Below are 26522 nucleotides of genomic sequence, written 5' to 3' on the forward strand. Positions count from 1 at the left end.
GTAATATATGTATTTTATATTATGCATTTTAAAATATTATTCTGAAAACGGTTCAATGGGCTTCACCATATTGCTATGGGGTCCAAGGGTATAAAAAAGGTTAAGAGCCCCTTATCTAAATGAAAAGAACAAAAATAAGTTTCACGGCTTAGAATAAAAGGATAGTTTTTCAATTTTAAGACTTCTAGGTTTTAGATATTAAAACAGTAGCACATTAGGCCCCCTGATACAACTTTCTTGAGAAGTCAGAATTAGTTAATCTTCCATGGTTGATTTATTAGCTTGTCTCCAAGTCAAATAGTCTCAAATGCTAAAACTCCACTTTAATCAGTCAATAATAACCGTACTAGAAACAGTGGGGGAAATACTTAGAGGAGACAGTCCACACACTAATCTCTTGAAGAGCAAAAACTGATGTTCTACAAAAATAAAATAATATGATTGAGTCAGTACTTGGTAAACAAGTTCAAAGTGCAGTGCAGGCCTGTTTCTTTTGGCTAGATCTCTTAAATAATTCCTGCCTACATGAATGTGCCCTGTAGGAAGGGCTACACAATACATAGCTAATAGAAAACAAACAATAAGTTCTGTGGGAAGAGTAAGGCAGAATGTAAATTGCTAACATGCAGTAAGACATATCAACAAGAAGCAACTGGCTACCTCTCAAATAAAGTGCTTATACACTCTATTTCTTTACACAACAAATGATAAATGCTTCACTTTAGTCTATTAGAAATGAGAATTAAAGGGGCAGCTAGAAGGTGCAGTGGTTAAAGCGCTGGCCCTGGATTCAGGAGTACCTGAGTTCAAATCCAGCCTCAGACACTTAACACTTACTAGCTGTGTGACCCTGGGCAAGTCACTTAACCCCCATTGCCCCGCAAAAAAAAAAAGAAATGAGAATTAAGAAAAATAGGAAGGTATGTGTTTTACAGAAGCAATACTAGTGAGGCCATTACTGACCTACAGAGAAATGTGCACAGACGACCACCCTGAAACTCAATGGGAGGAATCTTGCAGTGGAGGAAGTGTTTAAAGGCATTCAATTTTGCCAGGCACAAGCAGAATAAAACCAAATTAAGTGATGTAAAATAATAGTCTGACGTATACTCAATCAGAATGAGAAATAAGGCTGCTGGCCCTATCCCAGGGAGTAAAGGAAGTAGGCTCCTACCTTCTCTTTACTTTGAAGTTGGCCTGAGGCTGAGAGGGACCAGTGAGATTAAGGAGAGGGTTTCCACTGAGGATATTTTCCATCCGAATTCTTTCTTCTTCAGCCTTTTGTTCTTGTTCCTGTCAATTACGAAGGGATATACACATGTATCAAGGCAATTCTTGGGTAATCTTTTCTTACTTAGGTTATAAAAGAAAAGGTTGTATGATTTAAACTGCAAAACCTTCACATGTAGTGGTACAGAGAGATTATATTGACTTTGAGAAAGGAATAAAATTAGAAAGACTAAGAGTTGAAAGGGGACCTCAAAAGATCATATGGTCCAACCCGTATCTGAACAGGAATCCATTTTAACCAGCATCTCTGAGGGTAGTCCTGCACTCTGCTCGAAGACCTCCTGTTATGAGAAACTTATTAACATCTCAAGTATTCCATCCACTTTGGGGCAGTGTTGAATAATGGATAGAGCTGGTTGCCTCAGTGGTCAGAACAAACTGGGCTCATGTACTGGCTGTGTGACCTACCATGGAGGAATCATTTAATTTCTCACTGCCCCAGGCAACTAAGAAGGTATAGAAGGTTATCTATCTGCAGTGAAGTTTTCTCCCTATACCAACGAAATAAACAAATAACGTTTGCCAAAACAAAACAAAACAAAACAAAAAAAACCCCACCACCACCACCAAAACCTGTTAGGAAAGATTTCCTTTTATCAAGCAGATATCTGCCTCTTAGAAATCCCTACCCATTGCTCCTAGGTCAGTTGTCTGGGACCCAGTAAAACAAGTCTTCTTGGTCTTCCATATAATGGTCCTGCAAATATTTTAAGACAGCCACTTGGTTCCCTCTTCCAGGCTATACTACCCTTTCCTTCTGTCTATTCTCATATGACAGGGGATCCAGTCCTCTCACCATCCTGGTCACCCTACTCTAAACACAGTCCAGCTTGTCGACATCCTTCTAATGTGATACCTAGAACTGATCACAACATTCTGAGTATGATTGAAAGAATAAGGTAATCCCTCTTCCTGGAGCCAACTTTGTCCCTAGGCTAAAACAAAATAGCTGTTAGAAGAGAATGCCTAGCTTGGTAGCTTAGTTTCACTTATGACACCTGCTTTCCTTATTCCCATAGATTGAAACAAATCAGCTCAGATGTTGAGTTCTTGGGGCCTTCCCATATCTCCTCAGGGAGTTGGAGGAAAGACTGGAAAGAAAGGGACTATGTGTAGGGAAGCAAGTTTCATGGCAAAGTGGTTCTGCTGAAGTTCACTGAAAATGATACCTACACCTTGCTCTGGACAGATTCTTTGCACCAGGAGGAAGAAACCTTGGATTCCAGTCTTAACCCAGTCACTAAACTAGCTTTATGATCTTAAGCAAGTCATTTAATTTCTGTGGAACACAAATTAATCTACAAAATGAAGAGCTGGACTGTATGACCTTTCTCTTCTACTTAAAAATTTCTAAAAAATATTTCTATTTTAGAAAAAGACAGTGGCTATAGTGATCATGGGGTCTAATTTCTCTCACTGAGAAGGACTGATATGAGAGGTGATACACATATCAATCCTGGAACAGACTATATATTGGTTGGGAAGACCAATTCAGAACAGATAAAATTTAGGAAACTGTGGAATGCTTTCAATGATCCCAGACTGCCTATTGCCACAGAAGCCTGTCTCTTTGATACCATTATTCTTTCAGTGATATTACAAACTGGGAAACAGAATAATACGATATCAATAACCAAATAACCTAAAAAGGAACGGAAAGCTGTATGGTGGGCATAACTAATATTACTAACACAAACATGTAAGCATAAGTGGCAACAAAGAAATGATTGAGAACCTATTAGTCAGATCGTGTAGTAAGAGAGACTATAATAACCAAACAGCTGAGTGCTACACTGGGACAGGTTAGATGTTAAAAGAACCGGAGGAAGATATTATTGGATGGCTCTCCTATAAAAAATTTATAGAAAGACATGGAATAGATTTACACAGAATAAGAAAGCGTGGCTGAGCGGTGACCTTTATCAGTAGGTGATACTGATGAAATCATGTATCTAAATGTTAATGGGTATATTCCATTTCTAGACTAGGAGGCTCTGTGAATTCAAGATTGGGTCTTATTTCATCTTTGCATCTTTCCCAATATATAGATGGTATTTTGCATGAACATCTTTGCATGAGTTGCCCCTCAGGCCAAGGAATGTACTTCCTCCTCCTTCCTCTAACTCTGCAGCACCACCCCTCCATACCAGCTCTTAGTTTCTTTTAAAGCATAACTCAACCACTATCTTCTACATGTGGCCCTTCCTGATTCCTTAGCTGCTATTGTTCCTACTCTCACTCCCCAAATTTCCTCCTACTGATTTTGTACATATATCAGTGAAATCATAGTTCTAGTCCCTTTCCTTATTTGTACCCCTAGAGAATGAAAATTTGTTGAGGGCAGGGATTGTTTCCGTTTTTGTATTTGTATCCCCATGATATAAACCCCCCCCCCACTTCCAGGCACACAGCAAGCACCTAATAAATGCTTGTTGATTGATTGACTGATTTATTGTAACTGAAAGGTGGCTCCAAGGAGAAAACTGTGTCCAGGTTGAGCTCCAGAGGATAGAGGGTTTCACTGAAAGCCTTTCCAGAAAGATCTATGTGAGCCAAGTATAGAGATGCAAAAGCAGTGATATGTGGGAAATGGTCAAATGGGCTGCAGTATAGGGGTATGAGAATGAAGACAGTGAAAGGAAAACCTAGTCGTGAGGTAGACTGGGAGCAAAATAGAGAAGCTCATGCTATAAGGCCAAAGAGGTTAGTCTGTTTCAGCAGAAAAAGGGGAGCCTGTCAAAGTTTCTTGATCAGCATACGTAACATGATCAAAGTATGCTTTAGAAGGATTAATCTGGCAGCACTGTACAAGGTGAAGTGAAGGAAAGAGAATTGTGACAAGGAGAGCATTTGGGAAATATCATTCAGACAAGGAGGAAACAAGAGAAGGGGGGTGTGGAAATGATGTGAAGTATTTTAGGGGTACTTTGAGAATGGTCATATGATTTGGGACATGGGAACAGTCAAAGGTAAGAGTGGTTTTGAGCCTAGGTAAGAGAGAAGATCGTGATGACATGTGAACACCAGAACAAGGTTTTTCTACAATGTGGCCAAAAAAATTACTTTAGGGAATAAAGCAATGTGATTACATCTGGCATACAATTGAGGTCACACTGGCTTTGGAAGCTAAAGAGAGTTAGTATCCAAACTCTCCCTTTGCTAGACTGGCCTGAAGTTACCTGATACTCATTCGCTACCAATTTTCCTGTCATCGGCAAAGGCTTCGAAATTCATTACAGATTTCACGCTTCCGCCATGATCTCCATAAGAAAAAGTTGCTTCATTATGTAGGTTAATCGTAATAGAAATGTGTCAGAATACAAACATTTCTCTGCAGTTTAAGAGGAAAACAAATGACATCAAAACGAGCCATATAGAATACAAAATAGTGTAAAAAGGAAAGGTAGTTTTCAGCTGTGATTTCAAATATGACTTGCCTGGAATCATTAAATGATAGAGTCAGGATATGAACCCAGGTCTTCAGACTCCAAATCTCCGCCCTCTCCGCCTTGTGTCTTGCTATCCCTCAACAAGGAAACATAGCACTTGTAGCTCCTGATTCTAACATTCTCTCTCTTCACTTCTGGAAAAAAACTTGTTTTCTCTTTCACCAGTAATCTTTCCCACTTCCTTACATCCCTTCCCCTCAGTCGACAAACATACACAAGTCACCCTTCTCCATAAAAAACTTATACCCATTTTTAACCTTCATTCTCTCCATTTCAGTTCTTTGGCTATGATATGACTACTTCTGGTACTTATCACCTCTAATTTTCTAACTGGTTTCCAAGTCTCTCTAACCTAACCCATACGTTGCTGTCAGATTAATTCCTAAAACAAAATTCTGATTTCATGCATGTCTTTGATCAAAAACCTTCAATGGTTTGCTATTATCTTCCAAATGTGCCTTGGAATGCTTCCCAAGTAAATTTAAAATCAAATTCACTTAATTTTCATTGGGGAAAAAAAGCATTTAAGAAGCCAAAATTAATACCTATGTTTGCTACTTAGTAGTAAGGCAGTGCTTCTGGACAAAACCACAACAAACACATTCATGATTCTTTAAATATAAACCAGTCGAAATGTTTTTGTCTTTAACATCATACCCAAAGATCTTGGAATGTTATACTCTGTAATACTACTTTCTCCCCCAAAGAAGATAAGGGATTTTGTACTTTCTAGCCACAAAAACCAATGAGAGTACATTCAACAAATCTCTTTTCAGCAAACTAATTTATTAAAGTCTAAAGCAGAAACTACATCTGTAAAAAACAATCATTTCACACACAAAAGATTAACTATTTGGAAACTCTATTTTGGTCTTTGATCAATATACTGAATTAAGTCATTTATTTGATAAATGACAGCACACAGCTTTGGACATGTTTTGCATTTGCAGCCGCTAAGGGCTTAGAAAATTACAAACAGTGGCAACAAAAATTCACAGGCATCAGTTAGAAAGATAATCCTATCTTCTGCTTATGTGCTCAATTTGTCACAGAGATCAGATATATAAAATCAAACCAATTTTCCCAGTGAAGAGAACCTATTCTTGGTGTCAAAAGGCTATGGTGCTTATCTTTAACATTTGTAAAACTTCTTGCTTTCTATAAGAAATTCTTAGTTGTATCCATATTTCAAAAATATCTGTACAAGTTAAACCTACATTTACATAGCATGTTTTATCAACTCATTAGATCCTTGCAAAAACTCTATGAGGTAAGTGCTATTATTATCATTACACCCATTTTACAGATGAGGAAACTAGGGCCCAGAGAAGTGAAGTTCTAAATCTATGCTCTTAGGACTCTGTATTACTTGTCTAAGACCACATAGTTAAGTAAATGTCTGAGATAGGATTGAAACTCGGGTCTTTCTGACTCTAAGTTTGGCACTTAAGCCCTATCTCCCTCTTGGAAGTTATGGAAATCAAAAATATTTTTTCACCTTTTAACATAAGTGAAAGGCTGTAAATTATATAAACACTTAACTAAGCTTCCCTGTAAAAATAGTCACAGAATCAAATAATAGAAGAGTACTTTTTTTCAAGGTATTTGTGTGTGTATGTGTGCAGTATCTATTATGCAATTTATTGTTTTTTTCAAAAAGAAAAACAAATTCTATTGGTGCCTACCAGCTTACAAAGGCGTGCCTCTAAAAACACAGATATCCTTAAAGGCAATGGGAACTACTATCTACTGGCAGAGTCAGCATCTTAACAGGTCAATAAATAAATTACTGGCTTTGAATACTAGAACAAATGTTTACCAGAAGGATATACACAAATATGTAAGTGTTAAATTAACGTTTATCACAAAAAAAAAGAATAAACCAACCATGAAGGTGACCTTGGGAATTCAAATGTGCTGTACAGAAAACATAATTTTACCCAGCGTACTAAGGCTCTTATATTCCAAGTCTCATAATTTACAATACGGATCATAGGCACAATGAAAAGAGCCCCAGCCTTTAAGTCAGAATACTGGCTTTACCACTAATCTGCTTTGTAACCTTCGGCCTAGATTGCTTAAACTGAGCCTCAATTTCTTTATCTGTAAAGGATAAAACTTGCATTGTCTACCATTCAGGGTTGCTGTGAGGCTCAAAGGAGATAATGTGTGTGATCCTGTTTTCTAACAATGAAGTGCTGTACAAATATCAGCTATAATTATAAAGGTACTATAAGGTAGTATAAGTGCCTACCATGTGCTAGACACTGCTAGGTTCTAGGGCTACAAATCCAAAAGGGAAACAATCTCTGTCCTCAAAGAGGTTCTATTGTGCTGGAGAGATACAACATGCTCAAAGAGAAATAAATGCATGCACACACACACACACACACACACACACACACACACACACACACACACACACACACTGATTTCTTTGGGGGAGGGAGGGCTTGGAGGAATTAACAACTGGGGGAATCAAGAATAGTAGATGGTACTTGAGCCTTGAAGGGATCTAGGGGGTTCTAAAGAAGTATAAGGTAAGGAGGGAGGGCAGTGCAGGTCTTCAAGAGCACCTATGCAAAAGCATGGAGCTAGGAAATGGATGGTTGTATATGGGGAACAGCAAGCAGGCCTGTTTGGCCAAGGCTAGTTTTTAAGCGAGGAGGGCACTGGTGAAGTGTATGAATAATTGTATTTGTAATTCTTTTCACAGGTTGGGCAGATTCTTTTTCAACAGTCAAGAAAATAATCTCAATTACCTTTACTTGTATCAATGATGACGAAGAAATGCCAGCTGACCTACTGGCATAAGTTCTTACTTGTTTTTGGTGAGGCAACTGGGGTTAAGTGACTTGCCCAGGGTCACACAGTTACTAAGTATCAAGTGTCTGAGGCCAGATTTGAACGCAGGTCCTTCTGAATCCAGGGCTGGTGCTTTATCCACTGTGCCACTTAGCTGCCCTGAGTTCTTACTTTTTTAAGGAAAGATACTTTGGTTTCAGAAAGGTGAATGCATCTGCTGCAATGACTAAAAACTCATTTTTCCAAATTATTTCAATAATTTGAAACCAGCAATACCAACTTTTTTAGTTTACTTTATTTCTTCATTGAAATTACTGAAAAGTAAAGATTCATTTTCCCCCCTGGCTTCCTAAAGTTTATAAAATTACTAAAAAACTTTTATAACAACTTCTAGTACATTTAGACTGTCTAAAACCATTACAGAAGACTGACAGTTTTAAGCAAAGGAACCAATGTATCTGAATGTTGTTGATTAGCAAAGCTCTGTGGGCACAGTGAATAATTTTAAAGATTTATGGTTATGTCAACTATCAGCTGAGAAAGAGCTCTTGACAAATTCTTTGAAATGAGCTGTGCTGTTATGCTCCAAAGCAGAACACAACTAGATGATTTTATTAGCATTAAGTGCCAAATTGAAACAATCTAAAGGACATAAATCTAGTATGAAACTTCTTAGAATGTGTAAAATAATCTAATCATCTTTTGATCCACCAAATTAAATAAGAAATCACTGAAGGCAACAAGTATTTTTCTATTAATGTTAATTCACATGAGAAAGAATTTTTAAAATAATGTATTTGTTCTCAATTGTTTTCTTTATGCTTTTGATATGCATTCTCCCCACACCCCTGCCAATTTTTCTGTCTCCCTACATACCCTAAGTTCAAAAATTCCTTTAGCTCAATTTAAAAATAAAATTTAACAGTTTTTCTGATTTGTAAGTCTGAATAGTTTCCAAGGGTAGTAACAGTAGGTACCACAGGTAGACTTCCATAATCAACAGTCTCAAACATTATTTTTTTCCCTTGGCACACAAGGTAAACATTTTCTTTCTTTTCTTTTCTTTTTTTTTTTTTGCGGGGCAATGAGGGTTAAGTGACTTGCCCAGGGTCACACAGCTAGTAAATGTCAATTGTATGAGGCCAGATTTGAACTCAGGTCCTCTTGAATCCAGTGCCAGTGCTTTATTCACTGTGCCACCTAGCTGCTCCCAAGGTAAATGTTTTTTAATAAAGTTTCTTTAAAGTACTTGTTCTCAGAGTATAGTCCAGGGACCACTAGTGGTAATTAAGGATCCCTAAGACAATTTAGAGACCATTCTTTTAACATTATTAATTGTTATAATATTAAAAATAGGTTTATTTAATTTCTCATGGGACTTAATACCTCACTTAACATGGACAAAACCTAACCAACTTGCTCTTCACCCAAAGAAGTAGAATTGTCCCATTAAGTTTGTGGGTTGATGGGTAAGCTGTAAGCTCTTTTACCCTGCCAAAGTCATCTATGGCTTAAAAGTTTGTGAGAGCTACTACTTAAGAGAACTCATCTTTTCAAATCAATAACAACATTTACTTAATACATCAAGGCTGACAAATTGCTTTCCTCACAATAAACCTGTGTCTTCTATCTCCCAGTTTACACTTGAGAATGCTGAGGTTCTGAGAAATACTTGTCCATGGTAACAGAGAAGAACAATGTTAGGATTCCAATCCAGGCCTCACTCTCACAACATCTTTTTCCTTGGCCATGATGGCTCTAAAAAGGACCAACTAGGGGGATGGGAAAATAGGGACTGGCTCCTGAACCAGATTTTTATCTAGACAAAAGACATCAGTAAAAGTCTGTATCTGGGATGAGAAAGGGAGTGTGTCCCATGTGTATGTCTAAGTGCAAGAACAGGGAAAGTAGATTCTGTGATTAAGATTCAATGACTTTAATGAAAATGATAACAGTCAGCAAATTACTACTATAGAAAGGCATTGTGGTATACAGTAGAGCTCTCAAAACTTTTCTGATTGAGTAATCCATTAGTAAAAAGTTTGAGTATGTACCCCTAATGTGTTTATTTATAAATTATAAAATCTACTGTACTAACATACTGTATGCATTATAAAACAAAACAAATTTTAAAGGATGTGGTAATGATGAAATAAAAAATATTTAAAATTTATTTTACTTGTTAATGGTATAAAATATTTTTGTTCTTATGAAAATTTTTATTTTAAATAATATTTAAAAGTTTATTTTTTTCAAAATGACTGCTTGGGTAAGAGCAGAAGAATCATGGAAGAGAGTGGGCTATGTTTGTCAAGTGGGGCTGGGGCCCTGAACTAGGTTACAAGGTAAGGCAAGTGGGGCTGAATATCAGGCTGCCAGAGTAAGAGGGGTCCAACAAGAAGTGACATATGTATCCACCTAGAATTGGTCCTTTGGCTTTGGCTAACCTTTCCTGCTCTCACAACTTCCATTTGCAACACTAGTGATGCTGACCATTGGAAATTCATAAACTACTTTTAGATTCTCTAGGAGTAAAGTAATAAATGCAATGGAACATCATTAAAACACCTGAATACTGATTTCTGTAAGTCCATCTTTGTCTCATCCAAGAGGGCTTAGTTACTGTAAAACCAAAAGTACATCATTATAAAGCTCTCCTCTGGATCATAAGATGTAGTTTTAATGAATCTCCAGAGTAAGTCTCAAGCATACTACATAATCAATCTAGTTACCAATACCCTTGTTGGTTTTACCCTGAGTCCCAAGAACCTTAGAAGTTGCTACTACAGTAAATGGACAAGAATTACTGTAGCCTTACATTTGACGAAACAACAATGTCAGAGGCAAAAGGAGAATTAAGGGCAAAAAAGCTTTGATAATTCCAAGACTTTTACCCAAAACATCAGAAAAGATGGAAGATATACTGAAGATCCTTTACCTTCCCCTCAAAACGAGAGAGGACTTCAGGGCAAGTACTATGCCCAAATATGCTAGGTTAAGAACACAATAGTCAATCCCCCAAGTCCCTAAACTACTGTATTCTTTAGTGAACTAAAGAACAATGAGCATGAAGCCTCAATTCTCTTTTGAGTACTGAAGTTATTTTTATATGAATCTACTCCAACATTTGCCACTCTATTATGAATAATGCTCTAAATGACGGTAAAAGTTTAAGGGATTCACAGTTATTTTCTGAAGTATAAGTTGTTTTGCTTTATGAAACTTTATTTTGCTGATCTGAGTAGTACAAATGTATCATATCCTACCTTTCCATTTGTATAAAAGCAAGTAATACTGTATTTAAATGATTCCACACCAGAAGCCTATAAGGCTTAGTCACACTGAAAGGGGAGTTATTTTAGAAAGTACATACAGCAGAAGGATGCGGGAGAAGAAATAGAGCAGGGAAGGGAAAGATAGTAGTGTGGAAAGCTACTCACAACACTTATAATCCAAAATGTACTTTGATTTTATTCTTATGTGCATTCTCAATACCAAATGGAAATACTTAAACAAAACAACAAGTCAGCGATCTGTGGTTTATGGAGAACATTTATATTTATATCTGATCACAATTTTTTATATACTGCATACATAATCATGGTGGTGAGTAGTCTTCCTGTTAAATATTCATACTTAAGAAGAGATTTCTAGAAGTATGGAAAACTGGTGTATCTAATCTTGTGCTTAAACATTAAAAAGTTATGTGTTAGAGCACACACATTTAGGGAGCTGAAACATTTAATTAAGAATTAATAATAAGCTTCAAAGAATCCCACAATATTGATTTTAAAAGTAGCACAGGCACTTGGAAGTGACTTTATCAAGAGGTGCAAGAGGTTTTGTTTTGTGCCATGCCTCTTTGTTCAGTTTCCTTGCACAAGGAACATGGATTTGTGAAACTGCTGGTTAGAGTTAATTAAGCACAGATTTCTTCCATTCAAAGTCAACTAGGCTGACTTGAGATCAAAGAATTTTCTAACCAAGTGAGCCCAGGATGGATCCCAGAGTGGAGGTACAAATAAACAGCATAAAGTATCTCGATCAGCATTTTCCCTTTCCTTGAAGTACAATACCTAGAAGTATTTAAATTTCAGTGTCTTTCACAAGCCTAAAAAATTTCTATGAAAGGCTTGGTCAAAGTGATTCAGTCTTTTCATTAACTACCTGTTGTTCTCTCTTTCCTCATCAGGGTACTAGCAAACATATATTTAATTTGATTCAATCATTTCTCTTTTTTTTTATTTGGGGGGAGAGGAGGGCAACGAGGGTTAAGTGACTTGCTCAGAGTCACACAGCTAATCTGAGGCTTGATTTGAAGTCAGGTCCTCCTGAATCCAGGGCCTGTGCTTTATCCACTGCGCCACCTAGCTGCCCCTCAATCATTCCAATAAACATTTACTAAGTGACATCTGTACTGGGCACCATGGAAGTTAGAGTAAGACACTGCCTCTGTTTTCATCAACTGTGTGGTAAGGGGGTAAGACAACTTGATATGGATGGGGTAAGGCAAATATACAAGTGACTGTAATACAAAATAATACATGGTAAGTGCATGTGTAAGAGTTGGAAACATACTGGTACATGAAGTCTAAGACAGGGAAGCCTATTTCCAGTTTGGAAAAGGGAGCTTGGGGAAAGGTTCCCTGGAGGTAGCATATGAAATTTTTAAAGATGAGTAGGATCATAGTTTTAGAGACTGAAGGGACCAAAGATATCATTAATTTAACCCTTCAGGCAATAATGTTGTAGAGTGGGGGGAAATGCCGATTTGCAGTCATAAGAATTGCATCCAAATCCCAGTCCTACTTACACATCACAGGGGAAGTCACTTGGCTTTTTATTTATTTATTTATTTTGTTTTAGTGAGGCAATTGGGGTTAAGTGACTTGCCTAAGGTCACACAGCTTGTAAGTGTTAAGTGTCTGAGGCCAGATTTGAACTCAGGTACTCCTGACTCCAGGGCCAGTGCTCTATCCACTGCGCCACCTAGCTGCCCCCATTTGGCTTTCGTAGCCCTCTAGTTCCTCATCTGTAAAAGGAGACTGGATTATGACTGGTAACACTTCTAACCCTAAATCTATGACCCTACAATCCTTCACTTTGAAGATGAAGAAACAAGAGGCCAGCGAGGCTAAGTGACTTTTCCATAGTGCCCCAGGTATTAGAGGCTATGGAGCCATGTCACACAGTAAGTACTTAATAAAAGCTTACTGACTGCTTGAACCCATGTCCTCTGACTTCAACAAGGCATCTGGGTATGGGAGGGAGACATGACCCATCTTCTGTATGAGAAGTTGGGTACAGTGCAGTAATATGAAGAACAGTTTAGAAAGAGGAGAAAAAAGATCACTTTATCAGGAAGTCAGGATATCCTCTTTAGGTGGGTAAGAACAGGCCTGTAGCAGAGTGAAGGCAGCAGAAATAGAGAGAAAGCATGGAAACAGGACAGAGGTTTGGTTAACTAGTAGGGAAGGACATGTAAGGACAAGAGAAGAGTTAAATACTAACATTAAAGTTTCGAACCTGGGTGATTGCGTAGATAGAAAAGTCAGAACAAGAAACAGGTTTTGAAATAAAAGTAAGCTTTGTTTGACATATGTTGAGTTTGAGGGGTTGGGGGATATTTAAGGAGAGATGTTCTGCAGACACCTAGAGATGTAGGTACGTTGTTCAAGAGACAAGTCTGAGACAAGAAGTTAAAGAGAACAGATTTGGGGAGCATGAATGGTAATGTGGTATAGTAGAAAGAGAGGCCTGGGTTCTCATCCACCAACATTTATTATCTTTGTGCACAAGCCAGTAAAACTCAGTTTCCTGATCTATAAAATGGGGGCAATAATACTTTTGCATAAAATAGTTCTATGGAAGGCACTTTGTAAACTTTAAGATACTGTGCATATGTGAAAAGTTATTTGAAATAAGACAGCTGAAGCTAGGAACAAAGAGAAAGAAGAGGAAAGAGCTAAAGATACTATTGGGGAACATCTCTAAGGAGTTTGGGAAAAGATGAGGAATCAATGACAGGGAAAAAAGAGGAAAAGTTAGAGAAGCAAGAGAGCCAGTACAAAAGATCCATGAGGGGCAGCTAGGTGGCGCAATGGATAGAGCACCAGCCCTGGAGTCAGGAGGACCTGAGTTCAAATCCAGCCATAGACACTTAACACTTACTAGCTGTGTGACCCTGGGCAAGTCACTTAACCCCAATTGCCTCACACCAAAAAAAAAAAAAAAAAAAGATCCATGACAGGACGATCACTAGTTTGAAATGATACAAAGAAATTCCTAAATTCCTCCATTTCTCTCTCCTTTCAGATATTCTTTTTGTTCCTTCTTATTTTAGTGTTGAGCCACCTTCCCATTTTTTCTTTTTCCATAATTTTACTCAATTTAGGACCACCCAGGACTTGATTTTTTTGTATCTACAATTTTACTAGAGTGCAGTGCAAATCGATCTGACTTGAAAATGTAGACTTCAAATCCACAAGCCCATCAAGCCTGGTAACATTTTCAGAGCTCTGTTATGCATTTGTAAACACATCGCAGGCACTGTAGTCAGGAATTCGAACAATTACATAGCTCTATCTGTTCTTACAATACACAGTGCATGTTCTCTTGGAAAAACAAATTATGGGGTAGTAAAGATAATGATCATGTGAGAATGTAAGAATGGCTCATATCATAAAGAGTATGACTGAGTTTTTATATGGCATAGATGGCAAATGGGCATTCTAAATAATGTTCCATGGAGGCTGGGTTGTTGAAGCAATCTGTTATCCTGGCTATATCTTCACCTAATCTCTAGCTGCTAATCCCTAGTTATAACTGTGGATATGGTTTTTGTTATTTAGGTTGTGTCAGACTCTCTGTGACTCCATTTGGGGGTATTCTTGGCAGAGGTCCTGGAGTGGTTTGCCATTTCTTTCTCCAGTTTATTTTACAGATGAGGAACCAAGGCAAAAAGAGTTAAGTTACAGAGTTAGTGTCTAAGGCCAGATTTGAACTCATAAAGACAAGTCTTCCTGATTCCAACCCTACTGTTCCATCCACCATGCCACTTAGCTGCCCCTTGTAGATATAGTCATTCAGTAGCTTTTGCTGAGATCTTCCTATTGGGCAGGGGGCCTCATTTCAGTTAAACTCAGAATTTCAGGAAAGGTAGGGAGAAGAAATTTCAAATAATTGAACATTAAAGCTACAAGGCCCCTTATGATCATTCAGTTCAACTCCATCTTTTGTAGACAGAGGAAATTAAGATTAAGCGACTTGGCCATAGTCGTATGGCCAAGTCACATGGCAGAAACAACCGATTATGTCCAAGACACTAATCCAGGGCTAAACAGCAAAAATATCAGTGATAGCTCAACCCAACAACCCCAAAATGGGGAATGTTTTCTTTGTAAACATATCTATCTCTAGGATTTCATGAGGTGGCATGGTATAGTGCAGTGATGAGCACTAGACTTATGAGTGAAAGGAGTTACTAAATTTCAGCTCAGCTACTGCTTATATAACCATAGGCAGGTTAATTATCTTCTCTAGATCTGATTCCTTATTTGTAAAACATATGAGTTCAATGAGATGTTCTCCGACTCTTTTAACTGTAAAACCAATGACCTTTTATCTCTTGGCCTACAACTAAAAACATCTCGGGGGAAAAAAAATCCCCTTTTACTATCTCATCTCCTTCATTTTTCATCACTTTTTCTCCTCCCTTCTTTAACAGTTTCCCCCCAATGCCATTTTGCAGAAATCCAGAGTGTAAGAGCTTTTTATAACAAAAAAATAAATAAAAAATAAACAAATGCACTTCAGTGGAGCTGGACAAAAAAGATTTCTAAGGTCTTTTCTGGCTCTAAAATTCTGTAATTCTATGGTTCAGTCTAAGAAGAAAATGTCTAGGAGAAAATGATCAGATGGCAACTTCAACTGCCCCCTGCTGGCAGTATGACTATATAAGAAAATTCAGATTTATCATTATTTTTTAAAATTTAAAATGTCTAAATTAGTAATTTAATTTAAAATTAATTATAATTTATTTTTAAATTATAAAGTTTAATAGCTTAATAGTTAAACAACAAAGTTTAGTAGTCTAACATAAACACAGTACTGTAATGCTTTGCTTTTAAGCTATTTTATAAGATTATCAAATCAAGAAACCACTGATATTTGGCTCTCAAGAGCATAATTTTTAAAAATTATCTTAAATACACATGATCAAAATGAAAATGGCCAACTATGTGAAAAGTTAGCGAAGCTACAAGTTATAGACTGAAAACAGAAACAGCCTTCTTTCCATTCTCATATTCCATCACTCCTATTTCCTGAACCTTTTACTCCAGCCAGATTGGTCTACTCAGTGTTTACTAAATGAAGTCTATACTTTCGGTTTATACAGTGACTGAGTCTATACATTCCCACTATCACACATGTAATGATGCTGATGATAATGACAGTAGCATTAAGTAGTACTTGAAGGTTTACAAAGCATTTTATAAACATCTCATTTTATCTTCAAAACAACTTTGGGGAATCAGTTACTGTTATAATCCCCATTTTATAGATGAGGAACCTGAGGCAGACAGAGGTCATATGATCGGCCCAGAGTGACATAGGTAAATAAGTGTCAGAGGCCGGACTTGAACTCAGGTATGTGTTTATGAATATTCTCCTCAGCCATCCCCACCATGCCCCCTGGCTCTCTACTAGATCTGAATACTATCAATCTTTAAAGCCAAGCCAAAGCCCCACCTTCTCTGGGAATCTTTTCTTGACCATTAGAGACCAGAGTAAATATTTGCTTCTTTGAATGCCTATGGTATTTGTGAATACCACATTTATTTATAGTGTGCCATAGTTATCTTTTTTTTTTTTTGAGGCAATTGGGATTAATTGACCTGCCCAGGATCACACAGCTAGTAAGTGTTAAGTGTCTGAGGCCAAATTTGAACTCAGGTCCTCCTGACTCCAGGGCCGGTGCTCTATCCACTGCGCCACCTAGATGCCCCCATAGTTACCTTTTTAATCATGTTTAACTTTTGTTAAAGAGTCCTTGAAAATGGGGTATATCTTTCATTTTCTTTGTATTTCCCATAGGACCTAAGCTTGCTAACTTGCACACAGTGCTTATTCAACAAGCGTTTTGTAACTGATTGAAAAATATCCCTAGTACTACATAAGATTTCAAAAAAGTGACCTAACTTAATAAATATTAACTCATATTTTCCTGCTGATTTTTAAAGCTTTCAAGAAAAGTGATCTGAATGAAAAAAAAATCAAAATAATGCAATTTTTAAAATAACAAAAGAATCATAGAATATCAAAGTTAGAAGAAACTAGGCTATTCAGTTCAATCAATACATAATAATGTTAATAAAATACATTAATAACATATAGCAAATATATTGTGTAATACATTATGTTTGTATATAATATAAAATGTTTATTAACTGACTAGATGTGAACAAGTATAGCATCTTCAGCATACCAGACAGGTAACCCAATCTTCATGTGAAGACCCCAAGTGAGAGGTCTTCCTAATTTTCTCCCAAGGCAGCTCATTCCTCTTTTGGACAACTGTCAGTTAAGTTCTCCTTCCACTGAATCAAACTATGGTCTTTGCCACATCTCCCCATCTCCTCCACAAAGACAACATAAGAGACTTTATCAAATGCTTCATAGAAACCTAGGTTAATATCTATAGCATTCTCCTGATCTATCAGTATTATCAGTTAATAACTATTAAAAAAGAAAAGTAAATGAGGTTAATTTGGTATATGGCCTGAGCTTGAGGAAGATATGTTTTGGGATCACCACTTCCTTTTCTAGCTATTTGGTAACAATCCATTTAATAAATACACTGTTGGCAATTCAAGATTGCAGTGTATTGCAGTCCACATTCTCTTCTCTATTTGGAAAAAAAAAATCAGGACATATACTCTTTTCCCATCCTTTACTATATTTCCCATCCTTCAGAATGTTTCAGAAAGTGAACAGCAGCTTAGTAACCACATGTGCCAGTCCTTTCAATAACCTGCATTCCCCCCCTTACAAAAACATGATTCTCATTATGTGTATCAAGTTATAAACTCAAAGTTAAAAGAACTAGAAGTTTAAAAAGTATCTCAAGTACTTCTGATATTTCAAAGAAAGCATAATAATACTTTCTTTGAAATTAATTTCAGCTCTTACACACTCTCTCTAGCATTAAATCATATTTAAGAACAATTTTTAAACCAAATGGATAGTACTTTTAGTGAAACACTTTTTTAAAAAATCTCAATACAATTGCTTATATCTCTTTTGAAAGCAGCATACTTTGATAATTAAGGTTCTTAAATTGTAGTCTAAAGATGCTTGTAATCCACAAGAATCTTCCAGAAGATCTAATTCTCTTACGACATTAATAGCAATGTATATAACTGCCTGGTATGAATGAATAATTTTATTATGATTTTCCTCATTGGAGGCTCAACAAATGCAACGTCCTAGTCTCATTTATTCTGCTGGAGGGTTTTAGTGGATAGTGGAAAATCAGTTTCATAACCTTTGTTCTAGAGACAAAAAAGTTTGAGAACTACTGTAGTACTTAGATATAGTTACTTTGAGGGATTCCTGAAATATTTAATTCCAAGTTCACTTAGACTTAGAGTAAGTTCTATAGCAGTCTAATGAAAAGAATCCTCTTTTATGACAAATTTCCCACCAATATATCGATAGATGGCAAAGGTTGACATTTTCATATTCCAGTACCATGTATGGTACTCGAACATAAAAGATCACAGAAAAAAATGTTTGCAAATACTACTGTGTAAAAGTCCTAATCTCTCCTGGACTATTACAATAGCCTCTTAAGTAGTCTCCCTGTTTCTATTCTTTCCCCTCTTCAACTTTTCACCCATACATTGACAAAATCATCTTCCTGAAGATATAACTATGTCACTCAATGGCAAAAAAACTTTCAGTGGTTCCCTGTTGGCTCTTAAATATAAAATCCTCAGTACAGCTTTTACGATCCTATAAAGTGTGTCCCCAATCTGATTTTATATTATTACCCTTTATGAAATCTATTTCTAGTGAAGCTGGACTTCGAGCTATTTCCAAAACTTGACATTCTATCTTCTGCCTTCATTAACTTGCAGAATCCATCCATCCTCCCCCGGCCCCCCACCCCCCCAATCATGGCTAGAATGCTCTTCCTCATTTCTGCTTCTCAGAATTATCTTCTTTCAAGGATCATCTCATCTCAGAAGTCACCTGATCTTTGAAGTCATGGCCCTAATTCCCTACTCACCTCTAATTGTTAATATTCTCTTCTGAAATGCAAGCAACAACAATAATACAGGGGCAGCTAGATGGCGCAGTGGATAGAGCACCGGCCTTGGAGTCAGGAGTACCTGAGTTCAAATCCAGCCTCAGACACATAACACACTTACTAGCTGTGTGACCCTGGGAAAGTCACTTAACCCCAATTGCCTCACTAAAAACAAAAAAACAAAAAACAATAATACAAAAGAAAGAAATTAAAGGTGTAGGTAAAGAGGAGATTTACTGATATGATGATAGGAATCATCAAAGATACTATGCAATGAAGATGGGAGGTAAGGAAGAGGGGAACAGAGCATCTCCATATCTGAAGTTCTATAGTGGAGCATCAGTCCTCAAAACCATGTTGTATTAGTTGAAAATTGAAGAGGTAGACCAATGGAGCAGAATGGACAAGGGAGAATCAAGGGCAAGGGAGCTCAAGAGTTCAGTGTTCAATCAAGTAGAGGGCTTAGGAGGGAATGCTGTTTGACAAAGACTGCTGGGAAAACTGGAAAGCAGCCTGACAGAAACAGGGCTGAGATCAACACCTTACACCATTTTTTACATGCATTCTAAACTAACACGTGACCTTGGTATTGAGGATCATACTATAAGGGAAATGAGGGAGAAGATCATAAACTTCTCACAGCTACCTATAGGAAATATATTCTTAAGCAACTAAGGGATAGAGAAAATTACAAAAGATAAAATAGATAACTGACCGAAACTGAAAAGCTTTCTGAAGAGCAGTCAATGGGGAAAGAAATCTATTAATTTTCTCTGATAAGGGTTTTGGTATCTAAGATAATAAACAAATGAGTAAATAAAAGCCATTCTTTAGGAAATAAGTAGTCCAAGGGTAGGAACAAAGAGTTTTCAAATGAAAAATGCAAACTGTTAACAACCACACAAAAGAATCCTCCAAATCACTCGTGTCAAAATCAAAAAGAAATTAGGGCCACTAAGTCATATATAAAAATACCTGCAAGCTGCATATTGACTTAAAAAAATGAGATATTATCTATGTTTTGTTGTTTTTATTTAGTTTGTTAAGTATTTCCCAATTCATCTTAATCTAGTTTGGGTGCATTCAGGAGTGCTGTGTGCTGCTCTAAATCACAAATAAGAGAAATGCAAATCAAAACCACCCTCAGGTTTCACCTCACACTATGCAAACTGGCAAAGATAACAAAGAGAATAATAATCAATTTTGAGGCATTGCATGAAGATAGGCACACTGGTACACTGTTGGTGGAGCTGTGAATCAGAACCATCATTAGGAAAGCAATCTGGCACTATGCAAATAAAATCTAAAATATCCATAGTGATTCCATTACTGGGATTATATTCCAAGGAGGCCATGGATAAGAAAAAAGTCCTTGTATACATCAAAATATTTTTAGGAACACTTTTTGTGCTAGAAAAGAATTAGGAAAAAAAGGGGGCAGGGATACTAAACAAATTGTGATACATGTATGTGACAGTAATATTATTGTGATATAAGAAATTATGAATGTGATGAATACAGAGAAGCACAGGACTGACATGAACTGATGCAGACTGAAGTAAACAGAGCCAAGAAAACATCATACACAATGGCTACAACAATGTAAGTGAAAAGTATTATGCACAAAATCAAAAGTGAATATTGCAAAATTATAAAGAACAAGTACAACTCAAAAGAAAAACCTAAGAAGACACTCCCAACTCACATCTTTGCAGAAGTGGGAGATCCACCAGTGTTGCACATACTTTCAGACTTTTGCATTCCATCCATCAATTATGCTTTTTCCTTTTTGTTTTTTGGTCTTCAAAAAATTGCTATTTATTATATGGAATGGCTCCCCAGGAAGAAGACAGAGAGAATGAGTGAAAGGGGGAAAATTATGGTGATGTGAAAAACAAGAGACATGAGTAAATACTTTAAAAAAGAAAACAAAACCTAGTGAAGATCAAGTTGGATAATATATTTACTTTTCCAATTTGGTATAAGAAATGAATCTTAGGATAAGAAAGAAAAGATATATTAGGAAATGAAGGTAAAAACAAAAGATATAAATACACATTAATTTTAAAAGATTGAAAAATTCTCTTCCTTATTAAATTTCCTTGTATTTACTCACCGAACCTCCCAATAGAATGTAAATTTCTTATAGACAGGGACTAAATTTGACTTTGTATCCCAAGTGCAAAACACAATCCCTTAAACAGAGTAAGCACTTTAATAAATGTGTGAACTGTTTAATTGAATACATTTCCCAACAACTGCCTGGAATCATAGGAACCCTATAGTGAAATGGTCCTTTTAATAATGTCAGCATTAGACTAGGAAGAACTTTTAATATTATGACTTGAAACTAACCAGATTTATAGTTCAACATCTCCTCTAATCTACAATCACAGCAGAGTAGAATTCCTTAAGAATATAAAGAAATGATATTGCTTTAATGAATAATTTTTTTTTATTCTCTGTGACCAGATGGAGAAAAAAAAAACAACCCAAAGAAATCTGTACCTTCCTGGCTTGTTCTTCGGCTCTTTCTTTTTTTATTTTTTCTAGTTCTGCCAGTAGTGCTGCAGTGTCATCATCATCACTTTCTTCCTCAAAATCCTCATCTTCATCATCTTCCTAAAAAGGATAGAATTTAAGAAAACAGGAATGAAAAACAGAACAAGGGTTTGCTTTCCCCCTCCCCCTGTATAACTGATCTGCTATTAATCACATCAATGAGAACAGTCTGATTTAATGTCTGAGCAATAAGACACCCTCAGAATTACTGAGAATCTCAAAATATTAATGATTATAATGACAGCAAATATAACAATAGGAAGAAAAAAAACCAGTAATTCCAAATATGGAAAAAGGCACCAAACAAATGGAAACATTCTTAGCCCAACTACTACAACTGTTTATACAACTAAAGTCTGAAAAATAAGAGGCAAAACCCAAAGCAAAATGAGTATGAATAAAACCAAGAGCCAAAGTAATTTTAAGTAGCTCAAATAGCCCTAAACTAGGAATTATATAGGCCAAGTACAATCAAAAGTCAAAAAAGGGCTGCTGAATTCTCAGAAGCTAGACAAGAGAGTTTATGATTTCAAACAAACAATCTTTAAACATTTGAGTACAATTGTTCCATATGCTCTTAATCATTGTTGGTAACTCAATCTTAGCTAATGTGAGTGAATGTTGAAATATGCTCTCTTTTCCAGACCATCCTTGACCCAGAAGACTTTTCTATCGTGTGCTGTGGACAACTATTTAAACTGTAAGGTAAACTCATTATAACACTCTGTGCATGTGCAGCTCTAGATTCCAATGTATTTTTCAATGCAATTCAAGGGCAAATTAAAAACAAAGAACAACAACAAAAAAGTATGCCTAGTTTCCCAGAAGACTATCAGGTATTTCTATAATCAGAATTCAAGACACTAGATAGAGTATTCCATAGCTCTCAAGGTTACTTGAGGAGTCTGAAAGAGTGGGATTTTTGGTGAAGCATGCTAAGTTGTTTCATCATCGATCATTACTGGCTACCCTTCAAATTTCATTTATGTACAGACTAACCTGAAAAAAAGATTATTTGAAACTGAATTTTTCTCTTATGCCTCTTAGGAAGAAAGTTATCATTTAAAAAAAAATTATAACTTTAAAGGTTCTTTTAGTCATGACGCAAAGGCTGGTTTTCATTTCAAAATGCCCTAAAACATTTGGTAATGATTTAAGGGCTAAATGTTTGAAAAGCAAGAAATAAAAATATGTCTATATTCTTTTCAGGCAAATGAACAGAAATAAATATTCCTAGAAAATATAGGACCAGAAACACTTCTGAACACCAAAGGAAGTCAAAGAGAATACACACATCTGTTAGGGGATCATCTGCATCAAGGTTGGCTGCAGGAATCTGATCTAACCGAGGTTTCTTAGACACTGAAGATGAAGTTGTGTGCTCTGGGGGAAGAAAATCACAAAGATTACTGAAACAAGAATGGAAAGAATAAGCTGTTCTAACTAAAAGCTAAAACAAGTTAGTCAATTTGAGGACTTCCAGAAATCCTAGGCTCTGGATACAAGCCATTCTTTCAACAAATATTTATTAAGTCCTTATTATTTTCAATTAATGACACCATGGGGCAGGGGCGGGGGTAGGGCAGATATCAAAGTAAGACAGTTCTGCCTATCAAGAGTTCACAATTTAGGAGGGATACTAAAATATAAATACATAAGAAAAGTACAAAATACAGATCAATATTCTATAAAACATAGAAATCACTACCTGATGGGTTTTTTTTGGGGGGGGGGGTGAAGGGGAGAGAAAGGTAGGTCAGCAAGATGACAAAGTACCTTTAGGCTCAAAGATGCCTCTATTATGGTAAATAATCTTAGCAACAAGCCAGGAGATAAAGTGAATAAATACTGTTATGGCAATTACTTTTGAAAAACTTCCAACATCCAATAGTTACATATAGTAACCCTCCCCTTCCCCGCCACCCACATCTCCTACAGGCTCACAACCCTTGTGAACTGCTAAAATGATGGCTGCAAGGAATTCTCAGATTCCATTAGATTCCTGGATTCAGGAGGACCTGAGTTCAAATATGACCTCAGACACTTGACACTTACTAGCTGTGTGACACTGGCAAGTCACTTAATCTTCACTGCCCAGCACAAAAACAAACCATATTGCTTTTATTGTATACAATGTCCTTTTGGTTTTGCTTGTTTCACTCTGCATTATTTCATGCAACTCTTTCCATGCTTTTCTAAAATCAACCTACTCAGCATTTCTTACAGCACAGTAGTGTTTCACCATAATCATATACCACAACTTATTCAGCCATTCCCCAACTGATGGGGTATCCCCTCAATTTCCAATTCTTTGCCACCACAAAGAGAGCCAATATAAAATTTTAGAACATATAGGCTCTTTTCCTTTTAACCTGATCACCTTGGGAAACAAAGCTAATAGTGGTAACTGCTGTGTTAAAGGGTATACACAGTTTTATTACTCTTTAGGCATAAATTCCAAATTGTTCTCCAAAATAGGTGGATCAGTTTACTGTTCAACCAACAGTGTATTAGTGACCCAATTTTTCCACATCCCCTCCAGCATTTGTCATTTTCCTCTTCTATCATTTTAGCCAATCTGATAGGTGTGAGATGGTACCCAAGTTGTTTAATAGTTTTTTCACAGTCCTCATTCCCTCTCTCTGAAGTTTTTGAAACTTACTTAACCACTCCTTTCTGGATTAAACTCTTCTCCACTGGCTTCAGTGGTATTAAATTCTTTCTCTGCCTACCTGTTGAACCACTTCTCACCTCCTTTGCTGGTTCATTACCCATCTCTCCCCAGCTATACAGTACAGTGGATAAAGCACTGGCCCTGAAGCTGGGAAGACCTGAGTTCAAATCTCACTTCAGACACTTACTAGCTGTGTGACCCTGGGCAAGTCACTTAACCCCAACTGCCTTAAAAATCTGGGGCTATCTCCCATCATCCTGATAACAGAGCTTGCCACCAAACCAGATGGCTCTGGAGAAGAAAGTAAGGTTGGTGATTTTTGCACACCCTTCCTCATGTAAATACAACTCAGTACAAGTCATGACATCTATCATGGTCCTCTTAAAGAACGGAGGACAAACCTCAACAACAACAATCTATCTCCCATTCTTTAAACATGGATATCCAACAAAGTTTTGTCCTGGGCCCTCTTTTCTCTTTATATTCATATTTATCTTATCTGCTCCCATGGATTAAATAATCATTTTGAAGTACACGACTCCCAAATCTATACATCTAGCCCTAATTTTTTTTCCAAACTTGAGTCTCACATTAAAAAACTCCCTGCTGGATATAGATCTTGACTTGTAAATACTATTTAAAACGAAAATTCAACATGTTCAAAATCAAACTCATCATCTTCCCTTTAACCCCAACTTACTCCTCCTCCCTCAAAACTTTCCCTTTTTTGTTGAGGGTACTACTAGCCTCCCAAGTTTGTAACCATCTTTTACATTTTCCTCCCCATTCCTGAAGTCCTGTGTCCAATTGATAATAAAGTCTTTTCAATTCTTCCTTCAAAAACACTGCTATCACTCACCTCTTTTCTCTATGTACACACACAGTCACCAGTCTAAGTTGTGCCATTATCTCCTCTCCTCTAGACTATTTTTTAAAGTCTCCAAGATTATTTCTCTGCTTCTAGTTTCTCTCCAATCTATCCTCAATACAGCTGCTTAAGTAATCATAAAATCTGATTGTGTTATAACTATGTTCAAAAATGTTCACTGGCTTCCTAGTGCCTCAGCCTGACATTTACAGGCCTCCAAAGTCTGGCTCCAACCTACTTTTCTAGTGTTATTTCACATTATTCCTATTCATGGGCCCTATGTTCCTACCATAGGGCATTACTAGCTATTTAGTCAGTCAGTCAATTAACATTTTCTACACACTCATTTTGTACCAGGTACTGTGCTAAGCACTGAGGACACAGAAAGAGGCACAAGAGTCCCTGACCTCAAGGAGTTTATAATCTAATGGAAAATATATCTCATCATATATTTTACAGTTGAAGAAACTGAGGAAGACAGAGGTTGTGACTTGTACAAGGTCAGACACCTACTAAGTGTCTAAGGCTACATATGAACTCAGATCTTCCTGACTTCAGGCCCCAAACTCTGGTATTCACTGAGCCACCACCTAGCTGCTGCTATTCCCAAATTCAAAGTTCCTGCTTCTGAATTTGCTGAGCCATATCATCCATGCCTAGTATGCTGTCTCTCTACAATGCCACCTTTCAAATCCTTCAAGGCTCAGCTCAGGTGCCACTTCCAAGCAAGCCTTCCCAGACCTTCCCTGTCATTAGTGTTTTCTCTGCTTCTTCAAATTACCTTGAATTTTTATTCCAGTATAGATTGCATTCACCAACTGAATACCTTGAAGAGAAGGGCATTTTTGCTGGTTTCCTATCCAAAATACCTAACACAGTGCTGTACACAACATAGTAGCCTCTGAATGACTGCCAAATTATCTGACACATTCTACAATGTCAAGGCTATTGAAGTAACCTGAATAAAAATGCCATGATCTTTAAAAATAGACAAATATCTTACATCAGTTAATAAGTATCCAAGGGGGCAGCTAGATGGCACAGTGGATAAAGCACCGGCCCTGGATTCAGGAGGACCTGAGTTCAAATCCGGATTCAGACACTTGATACTTACTAGCTGTGTGACCCTGGGCAAGTCACTTAACCCCCATTGCCCTGCCAAAAACAAAAACAAAAAAATAAGTATCCAAAATAATTTAGGTACCTCTAGTTGGACGATCTCTGTTTTTTTCTCTTGCAGCAACTCTTTCTCTTTCTTCTAGTTCTCGCCTGAAATCACGGTTGCGAACCTCTTCAGGAGCATCCTGAGTAGTTTGTCTAACACAGAAATAAAAGGAAAATATGACATTATCTCATTCTTATCTTTTTAAATAGGATTAAGATACAGTATTAGGACAAATCATTATTCTATTATTCTTTTATATGTAATGTTCTATGTATTACTGCATAGGTAAAAAAACTGCTCTTTGTAGTTAAATAAAAACATAAGGATGTAAACAGCATCTATAGGTTCAATGAATGCATCCTTGGTACAATTCTAATAGCAAAAAGGATAATAGG

At 36.8% G+C, this 26522-nt stretch overlaps 1 protein-coding gene across 1 annotated transcript in view; it reads right to left on the reverse strand.

Moving 5' to 3' along the window:
- The window catches only part of CWC15 (CWC15 spliceosome associated protein homolog), a 31376-nt gene that overhangs the window by 1289 nt on the left and 3565 nt on the right, over positions 1-26522 (reverse strand). The window contains exons 3-6 of the mRNA XM_043990773.1: positions 26167-26279; positions 22715-22803; positions 21367-21480; positions 1175-1293 (exon numbers count right to left, since the gene is read on the reverse strand). Coding sequence (XP_043846708.1) covers positions 1175-1293; positions 21367-21480; positions 22715-22803; positions 26167-26279 — 435 coding nt within the window. The remainder of the gene's footprint in view (positions 1-1174; positions 1294-21366; positions 21481-22714; positions 22804-26166; positions 26280-26522) is intronic.

Source organism: Dromiciops gliroides, chromosome 3 (assembly GCF_019393635.1).
Source record: "Dromiciops gliroides isolate mDroGli1 chromosome 3, mDroGli1.pri, whole genome shotgun sequence".
In the NCBI taxonomy this organism is placed as follows: Eukaryota; Metazoa; Chordata; class Mammalia; order Microbiotheria; family Microbiotheriidae; genus Dromiciops; species Dromiciops gliroides.